Source organism: Orbicella faveolata, unplaced genomic scaffold (genome assembly GCF_042242905.1).
Source record: "Orbicella faveolata isolate gen_17 unplaced genomic scaffold, um_ofav_v1 contig_24, whole genome shotgun sequence".
Taxonomy (NCBI): domain Eukaryota; kingdom Metazoa; phylum Cnidaria; class Anthozoa; order Scleractinia; family Merulinidae; genus Orbicella; species Orbicella faveolata.
This window is the reverse complement of record NW_028301552.1, coordinates 14,133,370-14,153,954: the sequence shown is the minus strand read 5'-3', so window position 1 is coordinate 14,153,954 and position 20,585 is coordinate 14,133,370. Positions and strand designations below refer to the sequence as shown.

The 20,585-nt window shown below is 39.6% G+C and overlaps 3 protein-coding genes across 3 annotated transcripts; 1 reads left to right on the top strand and 2 right to left on the bottom strand.

Annotated features, from left to right (window-relative positions):
- Positions 1-363: 363 nt before the first annotated feature.
- Positions 364-8,656, bottom strand: LOC110064160 (protein-glucosylgalactosylhydroxylysine glucosidase-like). The gene is made up of 6 exons (XM_020771170.2): positions 7,899-8,656; positions 5,426-5,625; positions 4,214-4,551; positions 3,204-3,721; positions 1,980-2,141; positions 364-1,342 (listed from the first exon to the last, which is right to left on the bottom strand). The coding sequence occupies exons 1-6, from the start codon at positions 8,499-8,501 to the stop codon at positions 884-886; spliced, it is 2,280 nt and encodes a 759-aa protein (XP_020626829.2). The 5' UTR covers positions 8,502-8,656; the 3' UTR covers positions 364-883.
- Positions 8,181-18,539, top strand: LOC110064392 (3'(2'),5'-bisphosphate nucleotidase 1-like). Its single transcript, XM_020771442.2, has 6 exons — positions 8,181-8,258; positions 9,141-10,927; positions 15,206-15,319; positions 15,783-15,890; positions 16,307-16,355; positions 16,764-18,539. The coding sequence occupies exons 2-6, from the start codon at positions 10,805-10,807 to the stop codon at positions 17,318-17,320; spliced, it is 951 nt and encodes a 316-aa protein (XP_020627101.1). The 5' UTR covers positions 8,181-8,258; positions 9,141-10,804; the 3' UTR covers positions 17,321-18,539.
- LOC110064402 (uncharacterized) lies at positions 17,348-20,579 on the bottom strand. The gene is made up of 2 exons (XM_020771451.2): positions 20,175-20,579; positions 17,348-19,123 (listed from the first exon to the last, which is right to left on the bottom strand). Exons 1-2 carry the CDS (start codon positions 20,501-20,503, stop codon positions 18,910-18,912), a joined length of 543 nt encoding a protein of 180 aa, XP_020627110.2. The 5' UTR covers positions 20,504-20,579; the 3' UTR covers positions 17,348-18,909.
- Between the last annotated feature and the right edge of the window lie 6 nt (positions 20,580-20,585).

The window sequence follows — 20,585 nt, the reverse complement described above, 5'->3', positions numbered from 1 at the left end:
GTAGACTCTCAGCCATCACATAACAATTCAAATTATTCTCGCGTTTTGATTGGTTCTTCTGATCTATCGGAGGACAGACTTACAGATGACGTCATTAACGTTAACATTGTTTTTGTGTCTCTGTTGTATAAAACAGATAGATTTCATGTCGCCGTGCGTCTGTTCACTAATTGATCACGGAGGACGTCAAAATGTAGTAAAAAGTTACCATAGCAACTGTATGAACTGCTAAAAACACCCTTAATTTTGGCTTTCAGTGCTTTAAGTGCTTTAAGTGCTGATAACTCAAAAACGAGCCTGGTGATCCCAATTTTTTTATTATCGAATTTTAACTCACAGGATAAGACGCAAAGTTTGCCCAAGTTTTTTTTTTTTTTTTTTTGTTTAATCTGTATATGGAGTCGAAAGCCAGTTTAAATTTTCGAAATTTTAGTTGCCTCTGAACCTTATTTCTTTTTGAAACCTCGATTATTTCTGAAACGCTTTCCCCTGGAAAATCATTACAGATCATGATCAGCTTTTCAAACCTTTACTCTCCTATACCCCAAGAAATGGGCCTGGTTTTGGAGAAACAACACACTTCTAGGAACTGGATAATTTTCGTCAGAATTTAATCTTGTTTTATTAAATTTGACAGCAAAGTGACATCCGTTAAAACTCAAAGGATATGTTTATTTCTCGAAAATCCTTTAAAATTCTCGCCTAAGGATTGAAAATGGAACAGTGCTTCCAGCTTGATCATTTTTGTTTGTTTGTTTGTTTGTTGTTTTTTTGCGTACAAAATCACCAAAATTCACAACCATGAAACTGAATGAGAGGGGAGGAAAGGGCACCGTAAAAAGCATTCTGTTAAAAGAAGAACAATCGTACAGTAGCCTGTCATTTAGCGGTAGCCGTTCGTGACAAGGAGATACAAACAAAAGCTAACCAAGAACAAGATGCAGATATGAAGAGAAGTATGATCACAAGCTTGGCTAGAGATTTGTCGTTTAAAATCGCGCACGCACACTGTGCCTCCAGTGTTGCTGATTGTAACAGGGCTACCGCGCTCAAGGTTGAATACTCCTTCAGTAGTTGACACTTTTAGACTAGGAGAAATAGGACCAGAAGAGAGCAGGGTGATCTTTATTTCTTTTTCAGTCACAGCGAAATCCATCAGGCTTCCCAGATAATGCACGCTGATTGTCATCTTTGTGACATTGGGTGGTAATGAGGGATTAAAAGCCAGTCCAAAATTTTTCAGTCGGAATCCTCCATAACCATAAAGTACAGTCTGCAAAAAGCCACCAGCACCCGTAATGAAGTTGACCGCGCCCCAAATATCGCGCCGCTCCGTCCATACCTAGTGTGAAGAAAAAATTGAGTAATCTTGTAATTCAATATAGGTGGTCATAAAAAGCTGAAAATATTACAAAATCAATCACTATAGCTGTAAACGGTTTAACAACCAGATTCAGATTTAGAATCAACGTTTTTCCTTTTTTTTTTTTAAAGGAGCTCAGTCACAGTATTTTGAGTTATTTTGGCCACGTACAAAATTACCTTTAAATTGAAGGAAACCCGAAAAGAGTAGTTTACTAAGACAAGAAAACACCAAGGAGATAATAATAAACCATAAAGGAAAAAGATGGTAAAAGGATGGAGAAGATTGACACGGATTGTAAATGACGAACTTGAAAAATTTAGGCTTAACTCAATACTCACAAAAACTCGCAATAAAACCTTGCAACCGCTGAGAAGCGAGAGAAAAGCCCCAAAAAACAAAACCAAAAACAAAACCGAACAAACAATTCACGTTTGATTTTGATTTTCATCTGAACGACTGAGAAAACAACTACTCCTTTTTCGTACTGGTTAGTCAAAATTAATCAGATTAATCAGATTATGAACAAATCACACAGCTGGTAATCAAAATGTGTATCTTCCATTGCACTTCATTAATTACTATTACTAGAGCAGTGTGCTGATAACAGTCGTACCTTAAATGGTCCGCGGATATTTTCATAATTCTTTAGAAAAGGTTTCTCAGCTTTCTTATTCTCTCCTAAATCCAGCCAGCCAATAGCGAACATAGAATGCGTCATGGCCGGTCCATCAGGGTCGGTACGTTCTTCATAGAGTTTCAAGTCATTATAACGGACCTGCATAGAAATTGTCAGCATACACAGTCAATTACTGCCCAGTCGTGAGTATCATATGTTATTTTGAGTTCTCAGTTGAGTTCTGGCTGACTGGCTGACTGGCTGACTGGCTGACTGGCTGACTGGCTGACTGGCTGACTGGCTGACTGGCTGACTGGCTGACTGGCTGACTGGCTGACTGGCTGACTGGCTGACTGGCTGACTGGCTGACTGGCTGACTGGCTGACTGGCTGACTGGCTGACTGGCTGACTGGCTGACTGGCTGACTGGCTGACTGGCTGACTGGCTGACTGGCTGACTGGCTGACTGGCTGACTGGCTGACTGGCTGACTGGCTGACTGGCTGACTGGCTGACTGGCTGACTGGCTGACTGGCTGACTGGCTGACTGGCTGACTGGCTGACTGGCTGACTGGCTGACTGGCTGACTGGCTGACTGGCTGACTGGCTGACTGGCTGACTGGCTGACTGGCTGACTGGCTGACTGGCTGACTGGCTGACTGGCTGACTGGCTGACTGGCTGACTGGCTGACTGGCTGACTGGCTGACTGGCTGACTGGCTGACTGGCTGACTGGCTGACTGGCTGACTGGCTGACTGGCTGACTGGCTGACTGGCTGACTGGCTGACTGGCTGACTGGCTGACTGGCTGACTGGCTGACTGGCGGACTGGCTGACTGGCGGACTGGCTGACTGCCCGACTGGCCGACTGACCGGCTGACCGGCTGACCGGTTGACTGACTGACTAACTGACTGACTGAAGGACTGACTGACGAGCTGACCGGCTGACCGACCGACCGGCTGACTAGGCTGACTGGCTGACTGGCTGACTGAATGACTGAATGACTGACTGACTCAATGACTCAATGACAGAATGACAGAATGACTGACTGACTGACTGACTGACTGACTGACTGACTGACTGGCTGAATGAATGACTGACGGATTGACTGAATGATAGGGTGACTAACTGACTTACTTCTAAACGCACCCAATGGTAACCTTTACCAAAGAGGTCGAGTCAATTTAATTTGTTGAGAATCGCAAATAAAGAAGTTAACCCACCTTCTCGTCCATGTCGTACATCAGTGGAAAACCAATAAGAATCGTGTCAGCCTGTTTGACCTCTTTGTCTAACGTGTACCCTTCATATTCAGGGTGATAATTTTTCTCGCTATCAAAAGGGATGTACATCTTTTCTGCAATCGTTAGCCATTCTTTGGGAATCTCTCTTCCCAAGATATCGGCAACTTCCTTGGCAAACAGAAGGTTCATTTTAGCCACCACATTGGTGTACACAGAGTTGTTAACCGGATAGTGATATTCATCCGGCGGCATCACGTGATTGATGACGTATCTATCATTGGCAACGTCGTACTCTACTCTGCTAGCCCAGTACTCCGCGGTCTGGTAGACAAGTGGGTACCCAATCTCTTGCAACCAACTGGAGTCTTTACTTGCCATCCAAAACTGTTTTGCAGCGAAAGCTATGTCACCGTTGATGTGGATCTGGTTTTTGCCGTACCTCTCACCTGGGGACGTCTCCAGGCCCGTGTAAGAACTTTCCCATGGAAACATTGCGCCTATAAAATGCAAGGAACAAAACTCATAAGATTCTATTAAATCTGAGTATAAATCAATGCCGTTCTCTTATTGGCTATGCACTATCTACAACAGAATAGATAGTGAGTAGAGGTGTGGTTGTCAAAAATTCGCGACCGCTTCTTTTCGTTTTCGAAGTGTCTGTGAAGAACATTTAGGTAAAGTTTTGCTGCGCCCTCGTCAACTATCACGTATTAAATAGAAATTTCGAGCTCATAATCAAATTGTTAATTAGACTCCTCCTCCTCCTTCCTTCAAGCATTATTATAATACCTGAAGTCGTTTACATTTGTTCCATTTAATCTTCTCCTCGGTTTTACATCAACCTCTTGTAGATCAAAACAGTTGTGGTGATCGTTCAAAACAGATTTGTAATATTAATTAATGCCACCGACTGATCAAGAACGAATTCAGTCAGATTGATGATACGATGAATGGTTAGAACTGTTACTTGATAATTTCCACTTTCTTACCTTTAAATCCATACTCCTTAGCGATTCTGCGCGCAGCCGGCAGCCGATCCTTACGATATCTGAGGGAACTTCTGGCCAAGTCTGGATGAAGCAGGACTAGAGGGGGGTACATCCAAATATCCTGATCCCAGAATGTATGTCCCATGTACTCCTCTCCACCCGGTAGACCCCCGGGGCTTAATCCGTACGGCCAATCATGTCGAGTGGAGCTTAGAATGTAGTACATACTACCGTGCACTGCCTGTGCCATCTCTAGATCACCTTCAATGTCTATCCGACCAGTGTCCCATAATGCTTTCCAAGCCGCTTTGTGTTCTGCCAGCAGTTCCTCCTTGACTCTATATAAAAAAATATTCACCGACAGGCTAGATGAATTTTTCAATCTTCCACCCATTAGGTGATCGTCAGTTAAAATCTTCACGTATAAAATAATCGTTTTTGAGTCAAAACTTTAAAGTATATTAACTTCACTGCCTGTTGCATAGTACGCTCTTTTTTTATATAATAATAAGAATATATTTTATCTAGAATGAGATTTGCGAAGTTTAAGAATTTCCTAAAAAGCACTTCATTTCTCAGCTTCCTGTTGAAATTTTGACCGTTTTGCACCTATCAATTTATCCCCATTCAGGAGAAATCATACTTTAAATAAGGACAAGTTTACACTTATTTTATAAGAATATGTTTTATAAGAATATCGAGGCTGAGGCTTGCGAACTTTTAAGCCTAATATTTCAAGAATAAACGCGAAGCTGATATTTTGCAAAGACTATAAATTTGTGTGTTGAAAATTTGTAAATACAATACAATTATATATTTTTTTAAACCGTATGAAAATTATTCCTTTCTGTGAACCGCAAAACTAGCCATAAAACAACACATACAGTACTAGCCGTATGTTGGATGGCAATCACGTGTCTGCAAGACGTTGTGTGTCTTATCAGGCTTTATTGCCTGCAGGATGAAATTACTTCAGCGCCATCAAAGTCATGATAGGACAGGTATCATATGCTATAATCTAAGAATATTCACAAAAACATTTTCAGCCTAAAATATGCAAAATAAATAAATAAATAAATAAATAAAAAATAAAATAAAATAAAATAAAAAATAAGAATATTCAGCTTGGGCCGTGAAACAATATTCTTGTATATAAAAAGAGTCGATATGTAATAATGGACTATCTTTTTTAATCAGCAGTGTAACACTCACAGCATAGCTTCGTCCCATTGGTACAGAGCTTCAGAGAGCGGGTTGAACTTGGTGTCCAGGTTTGTGGCTATTGAGGTGATGTAGTACCAGGTCTGCTCCTCAGAGGTTGCTTTTATGGTTAATGGCTTGCTGGTCCCTATTTCAGTCCAAACCATCGCCAAATTAGCTCGCATACTACCCGCTTCCTCAGTTTCGTTGACCTAGTCAGGAGAGAATATATAAACGAATTGAGCAGACAAACATTTATAAGTCACAAGCACTCGGGGAGAAATTAACCTCAGTTGATACTATGCAAGCCTGTTTAAGGTCGCTACACATCAGGGGTCACATGCTGCGGGGATATATGTTGCAGCGAATGTTTTCCTCGAGTGAGTCAGGCCCGTTTCTGCGAATAAGTTCTGTTGCAGGGAAAATATTTTGTCCCCACAAAATGAGGCATAAAATTTAACTTCATGAAGCAGGGACAAAAATGACTTCAATTTCAAATGTGGCATCGTGTGCACTGCTCTTGCAAAATATGTCCCCACTAAACATTTATACCTCAATGCATTTCGTGTGCACCAGTTTGTGTTCTATCCCTGCAAATAGCATCCTATGCGCACACACGAAGGGGCTTTTCCCCGCCACACGTCCCCTCTTCATGTCCCTAGTGTGTTCCCGACATTTGAGGCAGCCTTCACTTGGCTCCAGTTCTCCTTCCAAATATTTTCCATAATGGCTTTCGCCCGGGGAGGGGCGACTCTCATATAAAAAAGGACGAGAGTGCTCGACGAAAATTTTGAAAAGAACCCTTAAGGTGGGACTGAGGTTTTGTTCTTCTCGGAACTCGAATCTTTAGGTATTGAAGTTTTATTCTTACAAGTTCTGTTACTGTAAGTTTAAAGCTCGTTTTCTAAAAACGAGTTATTTTCGCCTTCGAGAAAAGATATCTTGAGAACGATTTATTCAATTGAGCTAAAATTTTCAGGAATTGTTGCTCTGAGTACGTTCTGTGGAATAAGCATAGAACTTTTCAGTGCATTCTGTCGAAGTTATATATTGAAACGCATGCTAGATTTTCTGTATGAGATTTAACTGGTCACCATTTCATGTGTTTTTAATTTTTCAAAAATCTCTATGCTTAACCCAGCAAGCTATTTGTCTTCTTTTATAAAATGTAAAAATTATTCCTTTTGATCAGTTCTCGTAGGAGTTATCTTTCCTCAAGTAAGCCCTGGTATTCCCCAGCAGGTGGCAGATTTAATCAGCCGGTGTCAGGTTACAATACAGTTATAGGGTACACAAATATTTTTTCCATAATCTTCGGTCTTTAAGCTTTTTAAAAATGTATACTTTGCCATGGTTTGGAGTTAAATCTTAGCCGCGAGAAAATGTTTAAAACATGGTGTGTATTTAGGTGAAGTCCCATCTTAATAAGAGGTACCAAGATCGTGTTTCGCGGGAGTGGCTTGAAATTGTTTTCTCTTCTAGGAGGTATTTATTTTGAAGACAAGCAATAGACTGCAAGTTTGATACTACGTGAAAAACGTTTCGAGACACCAACATGACAAGAACCAATAAAGTAGGATCGCAACAGTGGACAGCTGTTTCGACCTTCTTGTAGATCCTACGTTGGCAGCGTTTATCGTATGCGTAGGAGTTATCTTTTCTCAAGTAAGCCCTGGTATTCCCCAGCAGGTGGCAGATCCCTTGCAGTTCCTGTTTCTCATTTATTTTGAAACAACACATTATCTCCTGTCATATTTTTTTTTTCGGCGAAAGCTGTGGACCTTTTGAGGCTGAATACCTTAAGAGGTACCAAACCCGCTTTTTTTCTGTTTTTTAACCCTTAAAAAGTACAACGAGCACCCCAGTCCTTTTTGTATGGGATTCCCCTCCCCCTCCCCCTCCCCCTCCCCCCCCCCCCGCCGCCTCGGGGTCTTGTAATATCGTCAACCATGTATTATATTCGAGCAGATCTCCGGAGTTTCCCGATAATTTTCAGTAGAACAAAAGACTTTCCGAAGGTCAACTGAATATTACGTATAATCAGTTCCTAAACTTGTCCTAATATTCTCGTAGACTTCGAAGAGTCGAAGACCAGTAATCTCAGGTAAAGAAGTGCATAAAACAGAAATAAGTCTGTTTTCAGCTAATAAATGATGAGCTAAAATGCGAGAAAACAGCCCGAGAACAATCGGAAAGGAGGAGCTAGAGGCTTCAGAATTTCCAAGAGTCTGCGAAGCGAAGGGAGCGTTGTGTGACGTTTGCGTGACATATCACGTGCTGCGTCACGTAAAACAGTAATCCTTACATTACTAAATCTATATTTATTTACTCCAGAACTAAAATTAGAGCACAAAAAATATTTACGCCACAGGTTGATACAAGGTACGTTCACTCAAATTAACTACCAAAATATGAAATGAATATAATAGTTATTGTGATCATGTTTAGATTAGAGCCGCATACGTTACACAATTTTAATTCCTACCATGCCAAAGGCTGCCGAAGCCCCAGATCTATTTGACTCAGTCGTCTTGAACTCAACATCCACTGAAGAATCTCCGCGATTTGTAGAGAGGTTAATCAAGAACTCCTTGTTAGCGTTGTTCTTAGCTGATATCTCCACAACCAACAAATTTTTCCGCGATCGATGTGCATAAATTCTCTGCTCCACGTCTAAGTTCTCAGCCTTGAACCATTTGTAGAACACGCCCTCCAGTACGTCCAAAGCGTAAAAGGTTTTTCCTTGAATCCCGACCAGTCTGAAGTCGATAGCAACGGTGGAAGGAATCCTAGCGCGGTGTGCGTGTTCGTAGAAGTATACCGGGTACACGGACTTCTTCTTCGGGTAAGCCTTACCATTAAACACTCCAGACACATGCACAGTATCGCTGTAAATCACTGTTCCCATGTATCCATTAGCCACTGAAGGCATAATAGTACCATTTCTGCTCTGGCGAACGGTAACTCTCTGGTGCTCTGTAGGTAAACTATCCGTGACAAACCTGGTTGGCGTACCTGCCCTCATGGCGCGACAAACAATCGCTGACAAAACTACGAGGAAAGCAATCTGGATGCCGTGACAGGTCATGTTAGAGCGTGATAAGGTCTCGAAATCCTTCGTACAGTCGCGTCAATGGTATTTCCGATGGCAATTTTAAAAGCATCTACTTTCTGAAAGCAGCGCGTTGAGGCTTTTTGAACGACAGTTTGCACCATGTCAGTTTTAATAGTTGACATTGTAGCTCATTGTGAGTTAAGTTCGCTTGTTAGTCCTTTTATTATTTTTGTCAGATATGTCAATTCCGAGTCCATTAGCAGGAGTATTGAGAGCCTGATTGAGAAGTCAACGAGAAGAAGGCGGGGGGAGGGGGTAAAGAAACCCAAGCAAGAGGATTGATTTGTCCTGTCACGGTCACGCAATATTGTTAATTACTGTCGAAAGTAATAGAAGATACAACCAGAATTACGGTTTACCACGAATTAAATACTTCTTTCTCATTTCACGGAGAATTATTTTCGAAAATCACGGTTCACGGCTGCTAATGAAATCACGTTTCACGAGAAAAAATTAGGCCATTCACGAATCACGAAAATACCGTTTAAAGATTTGGTACTTGATCTTGAGAAACACAAAAGAGATACCTCGATCTTGCGCACTCAACATTTAATGCCAAGCAAAAGATGTTGCTGACTTTTTTCTTTCCTTTTCTGTACATTTTTTTTTCAGGAGCGGGGTAGGATATTGTTGCTCATCACGCTTGACCAGTAGCAGCCGAATGATCGACGGTTGCTACCCAGAATGTTTTAACACTCACGGTTATCTGTCAGCGGCGCTGGAATTAGCGTTGATGGAATGGTATCCCGTTAAGTCTAGATTGCTGTTGAACTGTATTTTAAATGTAATCGGTCTGTAACGCCCGGCTGTAACGCCAGGGCTATGGAATGAATGAATCATGAGACCTTCGTTGCGAAGGACCAAGATCCTGTTTTTACCAATTCTGAGACGCAATAAACAGTCAGTTGATTTTGAAATACATCACCTGATATACTTTTTCAAGTTATATCAAATAGGACTTCTGTATCAGAAAATTTCTGCTTAATTTGCCAAGCAAAGGATTTTGAGGGTTGCTTTATTTAACCTGTTCACAGCAATGAATGAGTTGCCAGTAATCGGATACCCGTGTTTGCGAAAAGAACTCTGGGATCGTCAGGGGGCAAACATTGCAAGTCGCTAGAAGGAAATGTATGGCGAAAAGTTGTTTCGACGCCCAAAAACATGGTTTTGGACAGAGATCAACGCTTTTTCGCCGTTGTTTTATCGCAAATTGATTTTGGCAATTTTGATACTTGGAAAATGTAAGTTTTTGTTTGAATAACCGTCAAATAAGTGAAAAAATTTACCGATAAACTCCCTTTTGCTTACGTGAGGTTTATTGTGAAATACATTGAAGAGAATATTGAAAATTTCAATACACGCCTGATCTCGAGAGGCTACCCGGAGCAAATGGTAGAAAAGACCCTCCGAGAAGTTAAATATTAAGACAGAAAAGAAGCTCTAAAACAGAAATCGAAAATTGCAGAATGAACTACTACCCTTTGTGTCGGGCTATTTCACTCAACCGTCAATACCAAGCTTTGGAAAGCATAATCACGCACAAATGGCACTTTCAAATACAAATACTTAGAGATATATTCAAGGAGCTACCCTTGATCTGTTATAGAAATGGAAAATCACTGAAATACGTGCTTGTAAAAGCAAAACAAAGGCTTTGAGCAACACAGTAGCCACACAGCATGAGTCGCGCGGACTCATTTGTCATTAAATCAACCCCTGACAGTACAATGATCGCCACCGGGCTTATTTCCAGTATTATTTGTACGACTGAGCTTTCAAATAAGCCAAAAGTAGCCTGTACACAACTTAAAAGGCTTTACTGGGTTATTCCTCCGTCTCGATTTATACCTAATTAATTTTGTAATATTTTCAGACCATTACGCGATGTAAATTTCACAATAAACCTCACGCAAACAACGGAGTTTATCGGTAGATTTTGTCACATATTTCACGGTTATTCAAAGAAAAACTTACATATTCCACATATTAACATTGCCCAAATCCATTTGCGATAAAAACGACGGCGAAAAAGCGTTGATCCCTCTCAAAAATCGTTTTCTTGTACCTCGAAACAACTTTTCGCCATACATTTCCTTTTAGCGACTAGCAATGTTTGCCCCCTGACGATCCCAGAGTTCTTCGCGCAAACACGGGTATCCGATTACTGGCAACTTATTCATTTGTTTTCGTTCCCTCCCTCGACCGCTCCGCGGCTCGTCACACAACGCTTGTCGTGACTACTTCTCACGTGACTCCACTCGACTCAACCGGCAATCATGGCTGCCGGGGCTCCGTTGTTTTTGATGCGTCTTGTGTCTTCATCAGTGGCTGTGGCTAATCGAGCTGGTGGAATTATCCGCAGCATTCTGAAAACAGGCAGCCTTGATGTAGTGGATAAGGTTTGTACATCTTCATTCTCGATATTGTCGAGGTTTGGGAATTGACAGTACAGTTTAGAACAGCAGGTCTCTGGTAACCAGCTGGTACGAAACTGTAATGAAACGCAGCTTGATTGCCCTTCATTGACTTCTGGAATTTTGATCACAACGCTAGATTATTTTCTTTTTATCGTTTACAATTCTTAGAGAAAGAAAAATTGGATTTCTTTATAGGAAAATGTCTCTGTTTCTTGAGCTTATAGCGAGTCATAAATTATTATTGAAGTTTATCAATGAGAGCTTAATTATGCACGTGAATAAAATAGCGTGAATGTTGATGAAGAGCGAATATAAATATAAGCTTTAAGTTAACAAAGTATCAGTGATAAAAAAAAACAAAAAAACACTCTGGTGGTAAGAGCAACTTAGATGTGCTTAAGCAGGGCACTGATCCAGTCTTAGGGAGTTACATGTGAGTACATGTAAGAAAGGAAATTTAAAAGTTTGTTTTTTACCACAATTGCTGCTAATTTTGCAATCTGATTGTCTGATTTGTCGTTTTTGATAAGAGTCCAGACAACGCTGCCCGCGTCGATGTGTCATGCAATGCCTTTTTCAGCTCGCACTCTGAAAAAAACATTTTCTTTGACTTTGGTATTGTGGTAAAAAACAATTCGAATGTGGTTTAGTGTTGTCTGCCTTCTTATTGACAACAATACGCATCATCACAGTAGTCAAAATCTGTTGTGGACTCACTCGGTTGTGCCTCGTGAGTTGACAACATTTTGACCACTGTGATGACACATACTCGTTGTTGATAAGAGTACAGACAATGCTAAACCACATTCGATTTGTTAATTTCAGTCTGCTGTAAGTTGTCCATTTAAGTGGGGGGGGGGGGGGGGAGGGGGAGGGAGACAGTGGGGTCAGAACCTCCCGCTTCCCATACCCTGCTCCCTGTTTGCTGTACCTTTATCTCCTGACTCCCGCCCTCATCCGTCTTGCTCCCTCCCCTGTAAATAATAAGACTCAAAACACTTCTTTGTCATTTAGCTGCACAATTCCGAGGTGTTTCTTTTTCTTTTTTTCAGCCTTACTCCTCTTACTTACGTCTTTTGACAGCTTAAGTGACAAAAATTCTTGACCTATGACATAACCACCATAAAAGGGTTATTTCATGGCCTCAGTTTTTCAGCTCAAGGGCACATTTTCATTTTTCCGTCAGTCCAGAAGTCTATTTTAATGTTTAATAAATGATTCCCACCTTCTTAGAATTCCTGCTTCCTGCCCTTTCCTCTCCCACTTCTTGCCCTTTCCCACCCTTTCCCGCCCTTTTCTCTCCCGCCTCCCACCCCCTGTTTTCCCTGGCGCCCACCCCCTGTCGCCCCATATTTAAGCTCACATTCATTGACTATATCAGTCAATTAACAGAGGGCTGGTTCCAGTTTCGTCTATTAATGGTCAGTGACCCCAGCTTACTACTGCCCTCCATTTTTTCAACAAAAAGCAAAATCAAATCTGAATGTGAGAAGTTTTAATCATTTCATATATTTATTCTCACATGCAACTGAATTGTTCATCTATTTGACATGTACAAGACTCACACGTACATGTAGTTTACCATTCTTTAACTGTTGGTATTTAACAACTGGACAATAAGCTCGAGGCTTACAGGTCATCATGTAGGAGGGGGACTTTGGTGGGTTCTGAACACCGCAATACCACAAAAAACTCGACAAATACTGCAAAACCGTGACAAAAGATTGCTGAATACCGCAGTACTTGAATACCAAGTGGAAATGCGTTGTCATTTCGAAACCAATACTCTCTATGTTAAAGTTTAGAGCAAATAAAATGGAAAGAACAATTAAGAATTTGTTGATGAACGTTACGTCAGGTAATTTTCGATTTAGGCAAAATAAGTAACATTCGTTGGGGTGTTGGCATGAGATCTAAGTTTCATTGGGAATGTCCAATCAGAAAGTGGAAAGGCTCAGAAAACGTTGGAGGACTAGGAGTATAACTTTTAATACCTTCCAAAATGCTGAAAAACTGCATCCCTCAGGCTCGGAGAATACTGCGATACCGTATTTCGAGATTAAAATTACTGAAATACGGCAAGAAAAATTGTCTTATACCGCAATACCACAAACCCCAATGCCCCCCTCAAAGTTATTAGGAACTGAGGTCAAGCCATTTAATTGTTTTAGTGTAACTTGCTGACCTATCTTTCGACAAACAATCTTGAGAGGAACTGGTGCAGAAACTTCACAAAAATAATTAGGCTAATTGTGGTCTAATTATCACTAATTACACCATCCCTGTGCAAACAATCAGACTGTACATTTTCTTGTCAGCCAGGGTAAAATTACTAATCAGATTCGTATGTTAACAGTAAAAAGAAAGCTTGGAAAAAAAATTCAGACTCCAGAATGTGATTCAGTGGCAAATTTGTGCTTTACTGCAGAGCTACAGATATGATGGCACTGGGAGTTGATCAAATTCAAGTTCTACATTATAACCATGAAGTATCATGATAAAAGTTGGATACTGAGTACAGTTGAACCCCACTATTTCAAACTCACTGCGGGAATGAAAAATTGTTCGAAATAGTGGGAGTTTAAATTAGCTCCAGATAGTAAATAACTGAAGCGAAAATCCCAGGGAAATGGTTTTGAGTTTGAAATAACAGGGAGTTTAAAATAACTGAGTTCGAATTAGATTGGTCTAACTATATAATTATGTAACATAGTGTAAACATATCATCATGATGTGTTGCATTGGGAAAAAAGCAAGATGACCAGAAAAGTCATAGGTTCATTATCATGCCTTCTCTTACTGTGTTCGAAGAATGCAAGCATAATTTTGACCTGTGGCTTTCTGGAGTTGGGTGCCCTGTGCACGGTCATATGCAGAAAAATCCACATTCCTGTAAGGACACCAAACTGGCCACCCCGCTTTATTTTTGCAGGGGCATGTCATGGCCAGTAAACTGGTATCGCTCAATGCTAAGACATGTGATAAGACATGTGGCGAACATTTGAGTATGTGAGCAGGCCATGTCTTTCCGCTGGATCTTTCTTTGACTTCTTTCCATTCAGTCGGCGTGCGCTTCGCTATTATGTGTTCTCAGTGTTAGATTTTGGTGGATTTAAACGCTCTGACGGTAGCATTTATCGAAATCTGAGGGAATTGTCCAAGTGTTTATTAACATGACTTGGCTTTGGGATGATAACCGTGCGAACAGCTACTTAACAAATTGACGTCAGTTTTTTATGCGTCTGTCCTCTTATTGATCATAAATTTTGTCATAACATTGTCAAAGTTTACTAAGGAACCACTTGCCTGTGGCCACTGGTTCCCCAGCTACTTTGACAATGTTATGATGCAATTTATCATCAATAAGAGGACAGATGCATAAAAAACTGACATCAATTTGTTTTCTACAATAGCATGATCCCAAAATGGTCAAATGCCAGGAATAAATGAGGGGAAAAGAGGCCATAACCTTGCTGTAAACAAAGATAAGTGAATTTTATTCAAAATGACGCGAACATTGTCAACAGCTTTTCTCGCTTTTTGATGGCTACTTAAAAAAGTCTATAAAATCTCATTGGCTAAAAAGTTGACAGTTTTGACAGCTGAAAGTTGAACTTAAAAGCTTGCATAAATTAGAATTTTATCTGTCTGTACTCTTATTGATGATAAAAATGAACCAATCAGTGTGCAAAAAAATAGACAGTTATTGTAAAAATTTTGATTGCATTTGTTGATTAGTTCCAGTTGCGACAGATAGCTCAGTCTTTATCCAGTCCAAATTTTATTGTTTGGAATCAGTGGAAAAGTACTCTGAAGGCAAGATCCATAAGTCTACTTTATTCATGAGGGGAAATACTCGAATTAGTCGCATGGAGTTTGTTTACCATAAACAAACATGCGAAAGGAGCATGCAATTGCAAATGCTAGCTTAAATTTGTGCTTCCAGCTTAGAATAATGTACGTAATTTAAATATTCTATGAAACTTGTGAGTCTACAGAAACTGGTGGCACCACGCAACGTATCAACAAATCGTAACCTCTTCACTAGCATGGACTTTGACACTATGCATGTCTCACTGTGAAACCTTGGCTGCTACTGAAAAATATTGATTTAAGCAATAGACAAAGGTTGAAAGTCAGCTAAGTGAAATCATTTATTGAAGGTATATATATTAAGGTGAGGGTGTCGAACGCACTCTCATAATCTCTGATTACTACTAGTTTTTAGTTTTGATTAATAAGTTCTGACTGATTTTTTAGGGTGGTAGTGGTGAATATGACCCTCAGACTGAAGCAGATCGGGCATCTCAGAAATGTATCATTGGTTCACTTCTCAGAATGTATCCAACTCTCAGAATTATTGGCGAAGAAGAGGTTTGTAGCATATGTTCTTGAAATTTCACTGCGTTGATACCCTTATAGTTGATTGTTTTCCATAAGTTACTTTAAACAGCTAGACTGGGTCACTATACTGATGAATTTAATGCTAGGGGTACCTGCAACTCTACGAATCACTGATGGGCCTCCCATCAAGGCTGTGGGGAGGGGGGTTGGGGAGAGATGTTGGACAAGTGAAAATGTTCCTACATGTAGGACTCTACTTCATGCTTCAGGAAATCAGAGATATATCCTGGCCTGACTAGACTACTAGGCTCAAAGACAGATTTGTTACGAGCAGAAAGAAAAAACAGTTATTATTTGACAGTTGATTAAGCCTAAAACTGCTCTGTGTAAATTATTACTTTTTATTAGATAAAAGTCATAAAACCACTTCCTCTGAGTAAGAGTGAATAAATTTCTTGTTATCTAACACGAAGAACCATATCATTACTTTTAGGATGTTCCTTTGGATGATGTAAAAGAGGAATTTATTGAAATTTCTCAAGATGTTACTGTGTTGTCAAAGACCTGCCCAGAAGATCTCACTTCAGTGAAACCAGAAGAAGTAAGTTACTGTAATTTCTAGTTTAAATAGTGTTGGCAAAGATTTTAAAACAATCTCTGGCTGAAACTATTAAAACATTACAAGCTTTTGACTGCCTGTTATAGTTCAGGCAGTCAAAGCTCATTTTAAAATTTTTACCATACATGTTTTATCCTGGCTGCGCCCCATCAATATTTAAATATTCTTCTCCCTGCATATGTTGCCTCCCATCCACACAATACAGACCAGTAAAATCTAACAGGCTGTCTGAAATGTCCAGCCAAACATAGGGAAAAACAATACATAAAAAAATACACCTCTTATTAGCATTTCTGTTCCATTGGTATCATGTGCAAATAATGGCTTTGAACTTCTTGTAACTTCAGACAATATAGGCTGACATTATGGCATTTGTAATTTTTTTTCAAACTTTACAGGTGACTGTCTGGGTGGACCCACTGGATGGTACAAGAGAGTTTACTGAAGGTGCAACAATCTTTGTCTTGTGGAATTCTTCTTTGTTGCAGTCAGATTAGCTATAACTGACCGATGACTGTTGACAAAGTCTTCCAGCCGATACGATTACGGCTAGACTATAACACCATCAACTGACAAACATACACTGTTCAATTGACTCTGAAGATGACTTCCGCTCAGGTTGTCAAAACATCAGTCACCAACTACAGTCCTTTTCAGACCTACTCTCACCTAGAGTGGATGATCAAACCTTACGAACTACATATATTGATGATCTTGGTTCAAACCATAATTTACTTAGTTATTAAGTTACTCTCATTAAAATTTTTGTCAGAGTAGACTTCCTCATCTGCTTATGAATTTCTTTATACAATTCTTATCATTAATAGTGACTTCATCTGCTGTAATCTGCACTAGGTCTGTACGATCATGTGACAGTACTTATTGGTATTTCAATGAATGGCAAGCCTATAGCAGGAGTCATTCATCAGCCTTTTTATGGCTATGAAAAGGAGACCCAAGAAAGTGAGCTTGGAAGAACCATGTGGGGTGTAAGAGGGCTTGGCACATTTGGCTTTACTCACATCCCCCCACCAGCAGGACGACGTGTTATCACGACAACCCGCTCTCATTCCAACACCACCGTAATAAAAACCATAGAGGCGATGAAGCCTGATAAAATATTGAAGGCTGGTGGAGCAGGATACAAAGTGATGCTGCTTCTAGAAGGGACTGCAGATGCATACGTATATGCAAGTCCAGGCTGTAAACGTTGGGATACCTGTGCTTGTGAGGCACTTCTGGAGGCTGTGGGTGGTACCCTTACAGACATCTGTGGGGAACACATCGAGTATGATGGACAAGCAGACAGTTATGTCAATAACACCGGTGTCCTGGGGTCTCTGAAGGACCACAGTTTCTATGTAGACTTGATTCCAGAGTCTATTAAAACTAGTTTGCTTGGAAAATTGTAATAACAGTGTTTTCAAGTGACAATCACATTCATTATTTCAATGTCTTTTATTACTATTATTTTTTTTTAGTTTTGCTACAGTATGCATGGGTTAATGGGAACATATTTGTGGTCTTATTGGATATACAATGTATGAAACACCAATCAACAACCTAAGCCAGACATAGCTTTCTTATTTAATTTGACAGTGGAATACATGTATAATATAGTTTACTTCTTGCTTATCTTCAGCATATGTCAAAGACTGCAAGCAGTCTATTTCTCCATACATTTAGTCTGCCTCGCACTTGTTTTCTTCACTTTACATTCATGTGTCTGAGATGAACGAGGGACCACTCAAAGACTAGTTCTAAGTCAATAATATTGCTTGACTGAAAAAAAAAAAAATTTGCAAACCCAAGTTTGATTTGTAAATGACATTTTTTGGTGGAGATGTTTAGTCATTACTCACTTCATCGATGGAAGTCTTTTTTTACTTTTAAGCACACTATGCAAGAGTTTCTGCACCAAATGTATCTGTATAAGTTCAGGCCAAGAAAAAACTTTGGACAAGTCCAGGCTATAATTGAGTCAATCCATCTTAGTTTGTGGAGAAAATTTCCAGGCATGCCACAAATGCATTCAGAAAAATATCTAATATTATTTTGTACTTTATTATATACATAACAAGGCAGCAGTTCTATACAAATGTACATGTATGTGAAAGTCATTGGTTTACAACCAATAAGCAGACTCTGAATTGCTTGCATAATGTTCTGCAGTTCATGTATAGACCTTTAGGAAAAGAACTTGTGGAATACTCTGAAATAATATTACAATGCTCCAATGCTCAATAACAAAAGTTCATTTCTTGCTCCATTAATAGTGCAAGACACCCATGCATCAATGCTCTACAACTGTGCAACAGTCTTAAATGATTAAAGACATAACTTACTAATTAAATAGTAATTTAGGGGACATAAACTTTTCAAGAAGAGACAGGTAGAAAAAATACCTGCAGTATGCAATTCTGATAATTTCTGTAACAACCAAAGAATTTACTTCAAATTAAAGTTAAAACTTTGAAACATATGTACTGTACTTTGATTTTGTAAAAAAGGTGGTTACTCACATGTAGTACTGGGAAAGATGTTATCAGTTTTCGCAAAGAAATTGTGGTCAATGTAAACGACAAATATTTGCAAGAATAAAGGCAATAAGAGTAAGGTTCAACATTACAACTGATGTTTTGCATTCTTTCACTACTGAAATGATAGGAAATGCACATGACTGGCGATATAATCAAGCTAATAAATTGTCTTAATGCCCAACTAATGTTAGAGCTCCTTCCTATGATAATTAGCACACTCTATGTGTAAATCACTAACAAATTGACCTCAAAAATATTATTGGGTGTAGTTTTTGAATGATCTTTACAGAAAGCAATTGGGGTTTTTGGTACACACAATACAGCTGTACAGTGCATACATGTGATATCTGGCCAGGGTAAATAGTAACATTCTAAATAATTATTTACAGTGTAATACATTGATGTACAGTAATATTCACGTCTTGGATATATTGTGATTGTTCAAACTCATCCGATCACCTCTATGTTGTATAACTTCTATTCTTCTCCTTTCTTGGCCGCAGATTGTGTCTGTTGGACCCACTACTTGTCTCTGTTCTCCTTCCTGTTTTATCAGATAGAAGTTCTACTTGTTTATTTGTTTGACTTCTCCGCGTCATAGGCTTTTTCACTTCTGCGCCACTCACTTGATCACCAGAACTTTTCCTTTTCTTTGGTGTGGACCGTGGACAGTTTCTAAAGGCAAACAAGCAAACAGGTGTCAGAAGTAGCTCAGGCCCTGTTTACAGAGAGCTGGGTAATGTTATTGTTAGATAGTACACATTTCCTATTTTATTGACATATAGGCCTTATAACAGTTTTTCACAACATCTTGACAGGTAGGCAAAGCAGTCAGAAATTACAGCATTTGGATGGGAATTGAATGTTACACAATTTGTGAATCGCGGTGTTGAAACACAGGGTAGAAGATTGTATTCACCAAGTTTGAAGGATGTAGCTTGGCTAGAAGATGCTTTGTCAATTTTTTTTCTAAATTTCCATACATTTGTCTGTAAATTTGGTTGGGTAGGTAAGGATGCCTAAAAGTTTAGCCTCTCAGGTTTTCCTACAAATTCTGACTGGTTTGTTAAAATAGTTGCTTATCTTTTTATCACGAACTTTTCATTTTTAGCACTGGAGGATTTTAAACAAGGTTTTTGAGAGCACTGTCTATTTGGCTGAAACCAATTCCTATTTTCCTTTTAAGCTTTTTCCTCCACAGGGCCATTCCATAATTTCGACACCCCTTCTAAGGAAGTTTCTCTGTCACCATCCGATATTTTACGTATTCTAAAGACAGTTGACTTTTGTCTATTTTTGAGTGGACCACCACATCTGTTCTTTGATTTTTTTTCTTAAATTGCATCTTCAGTGGAAGGTGTAGTGAATATAAAATGGTATGGCTCACACCTTGCATTCATTAAATTAAACTTAAGCTTATGATAAATATTTCTCTTTCTTTTTTTTTTCATCACCACTAGCATTGGCATGCTGGGCAATTTTTGCAGACAAATATTTGTGGATTCTTTTGTGCTACATGGAAGTTATTTATGTAAATACTTGTATGTAAGACTTGTTCACTGGGTTAATCTTCAAATGAACACTAAGCTTACCCGTAAGCTAACTTATAAGCTTAAGTTGCGACACGTGGTAACTTACAATAGCAACTTCATGTAGTTGATTGCCTATCTTGTGCTAGCTAGTCAATGAACGCTATAACATGAATAGAAGGAAAGGAAAAACTCACTGCAAATGATCTGGTAGTTCCCAGTGCCACATTTGCAACTTGCAGCGACTGTTAGGGCATTTCCTGACACCTAAGTGAACTTGAATTTCCATATTGTCCTCGGGTATGTCTGGCCGTGTCTCGGGAAATGCATTTTCTCTTTGGCAAGTGGGGCATCTTTCCAGCCCAGTTCTCCTGTTACCATTTTTGTCATACAAGCAATTCTCGCACAAACGATGCTGGCAAGAACCGTATATCATTCGTAGATTCGGAGTCCAGCATATCAAGCAGTTAAACCGTTGCTCAAACGAAATCGTCGAGGAAAGCAATAGATCTGTGCTGTTCTCCATCTTGGAAGCCAATTTTTCCCGCCGTTGTTTTGCGTCTCCATGTGAGTTGCACTGTGATTGGCTAGTTTGGTAATTAGCTAAA

Excerpts from the sequence above, each read along its gene's own strand:
- LOC110064392 (XM_020771442.2), top strand. The coding sequence starts at position 10,805 with ATGGCTGCCGGGGCTCCGTTGTTTTTGATGCGTCTTGTGTCTTCATCA. Across the intron at positions 15,891-16,306 it reads CTTCAGTGAAACCAGAAGAA|GTGACTGTCTGGGTGGACCC; the intron begins GTAAGTTACTGT and ends CAAACTTTACAG. Across the intron at positions 16,356-16,763 it reads TACAAGAGAGTTTACTGAAG|GTCTGTACGATCATGTGACA; the intron begins GTGCAACAATCT and ends AATCTGCACTAG.
- LOC110064402 (XM_020771451.2), bottom strand. The coding sequence starts at position 20,503 with ATGGAGAACAGCACAGATCTATTGCTTTCCTCGACGATTTCGTTTGAG. Across the intron at positions 19,124-20,174 it reads GAACTACCAGATCATTTGCA|AAACTGTCCACGGTCCACAC; the intron begins GTGAGTTTTTCC and ends GTTTGCCTTTAG.
- LOC110064160 (XM_020771170.2), bottom strand. The coding sequence starts at position 8,501 with ATGACCTGTCACGGCATCCAGATTGCTTTCCTCGTAGTTTTGTCAGCG. Across the intron at positions 5,626-7,898 it reads CTTCGGCAGCCTTTGGCATG|GTCAACGAAACTGAGGAAGC; the intron begins GTAGGAATTAAA and ends TCTCCTGACTAG. Across the intron at positions 1,343-1,979 it reads ATATCCGCGGACCATTTAAG|GTATGGACGGAGCGGCGCGA; the intron begins GTACGACTGTTA and ends TCTTCACACTAG.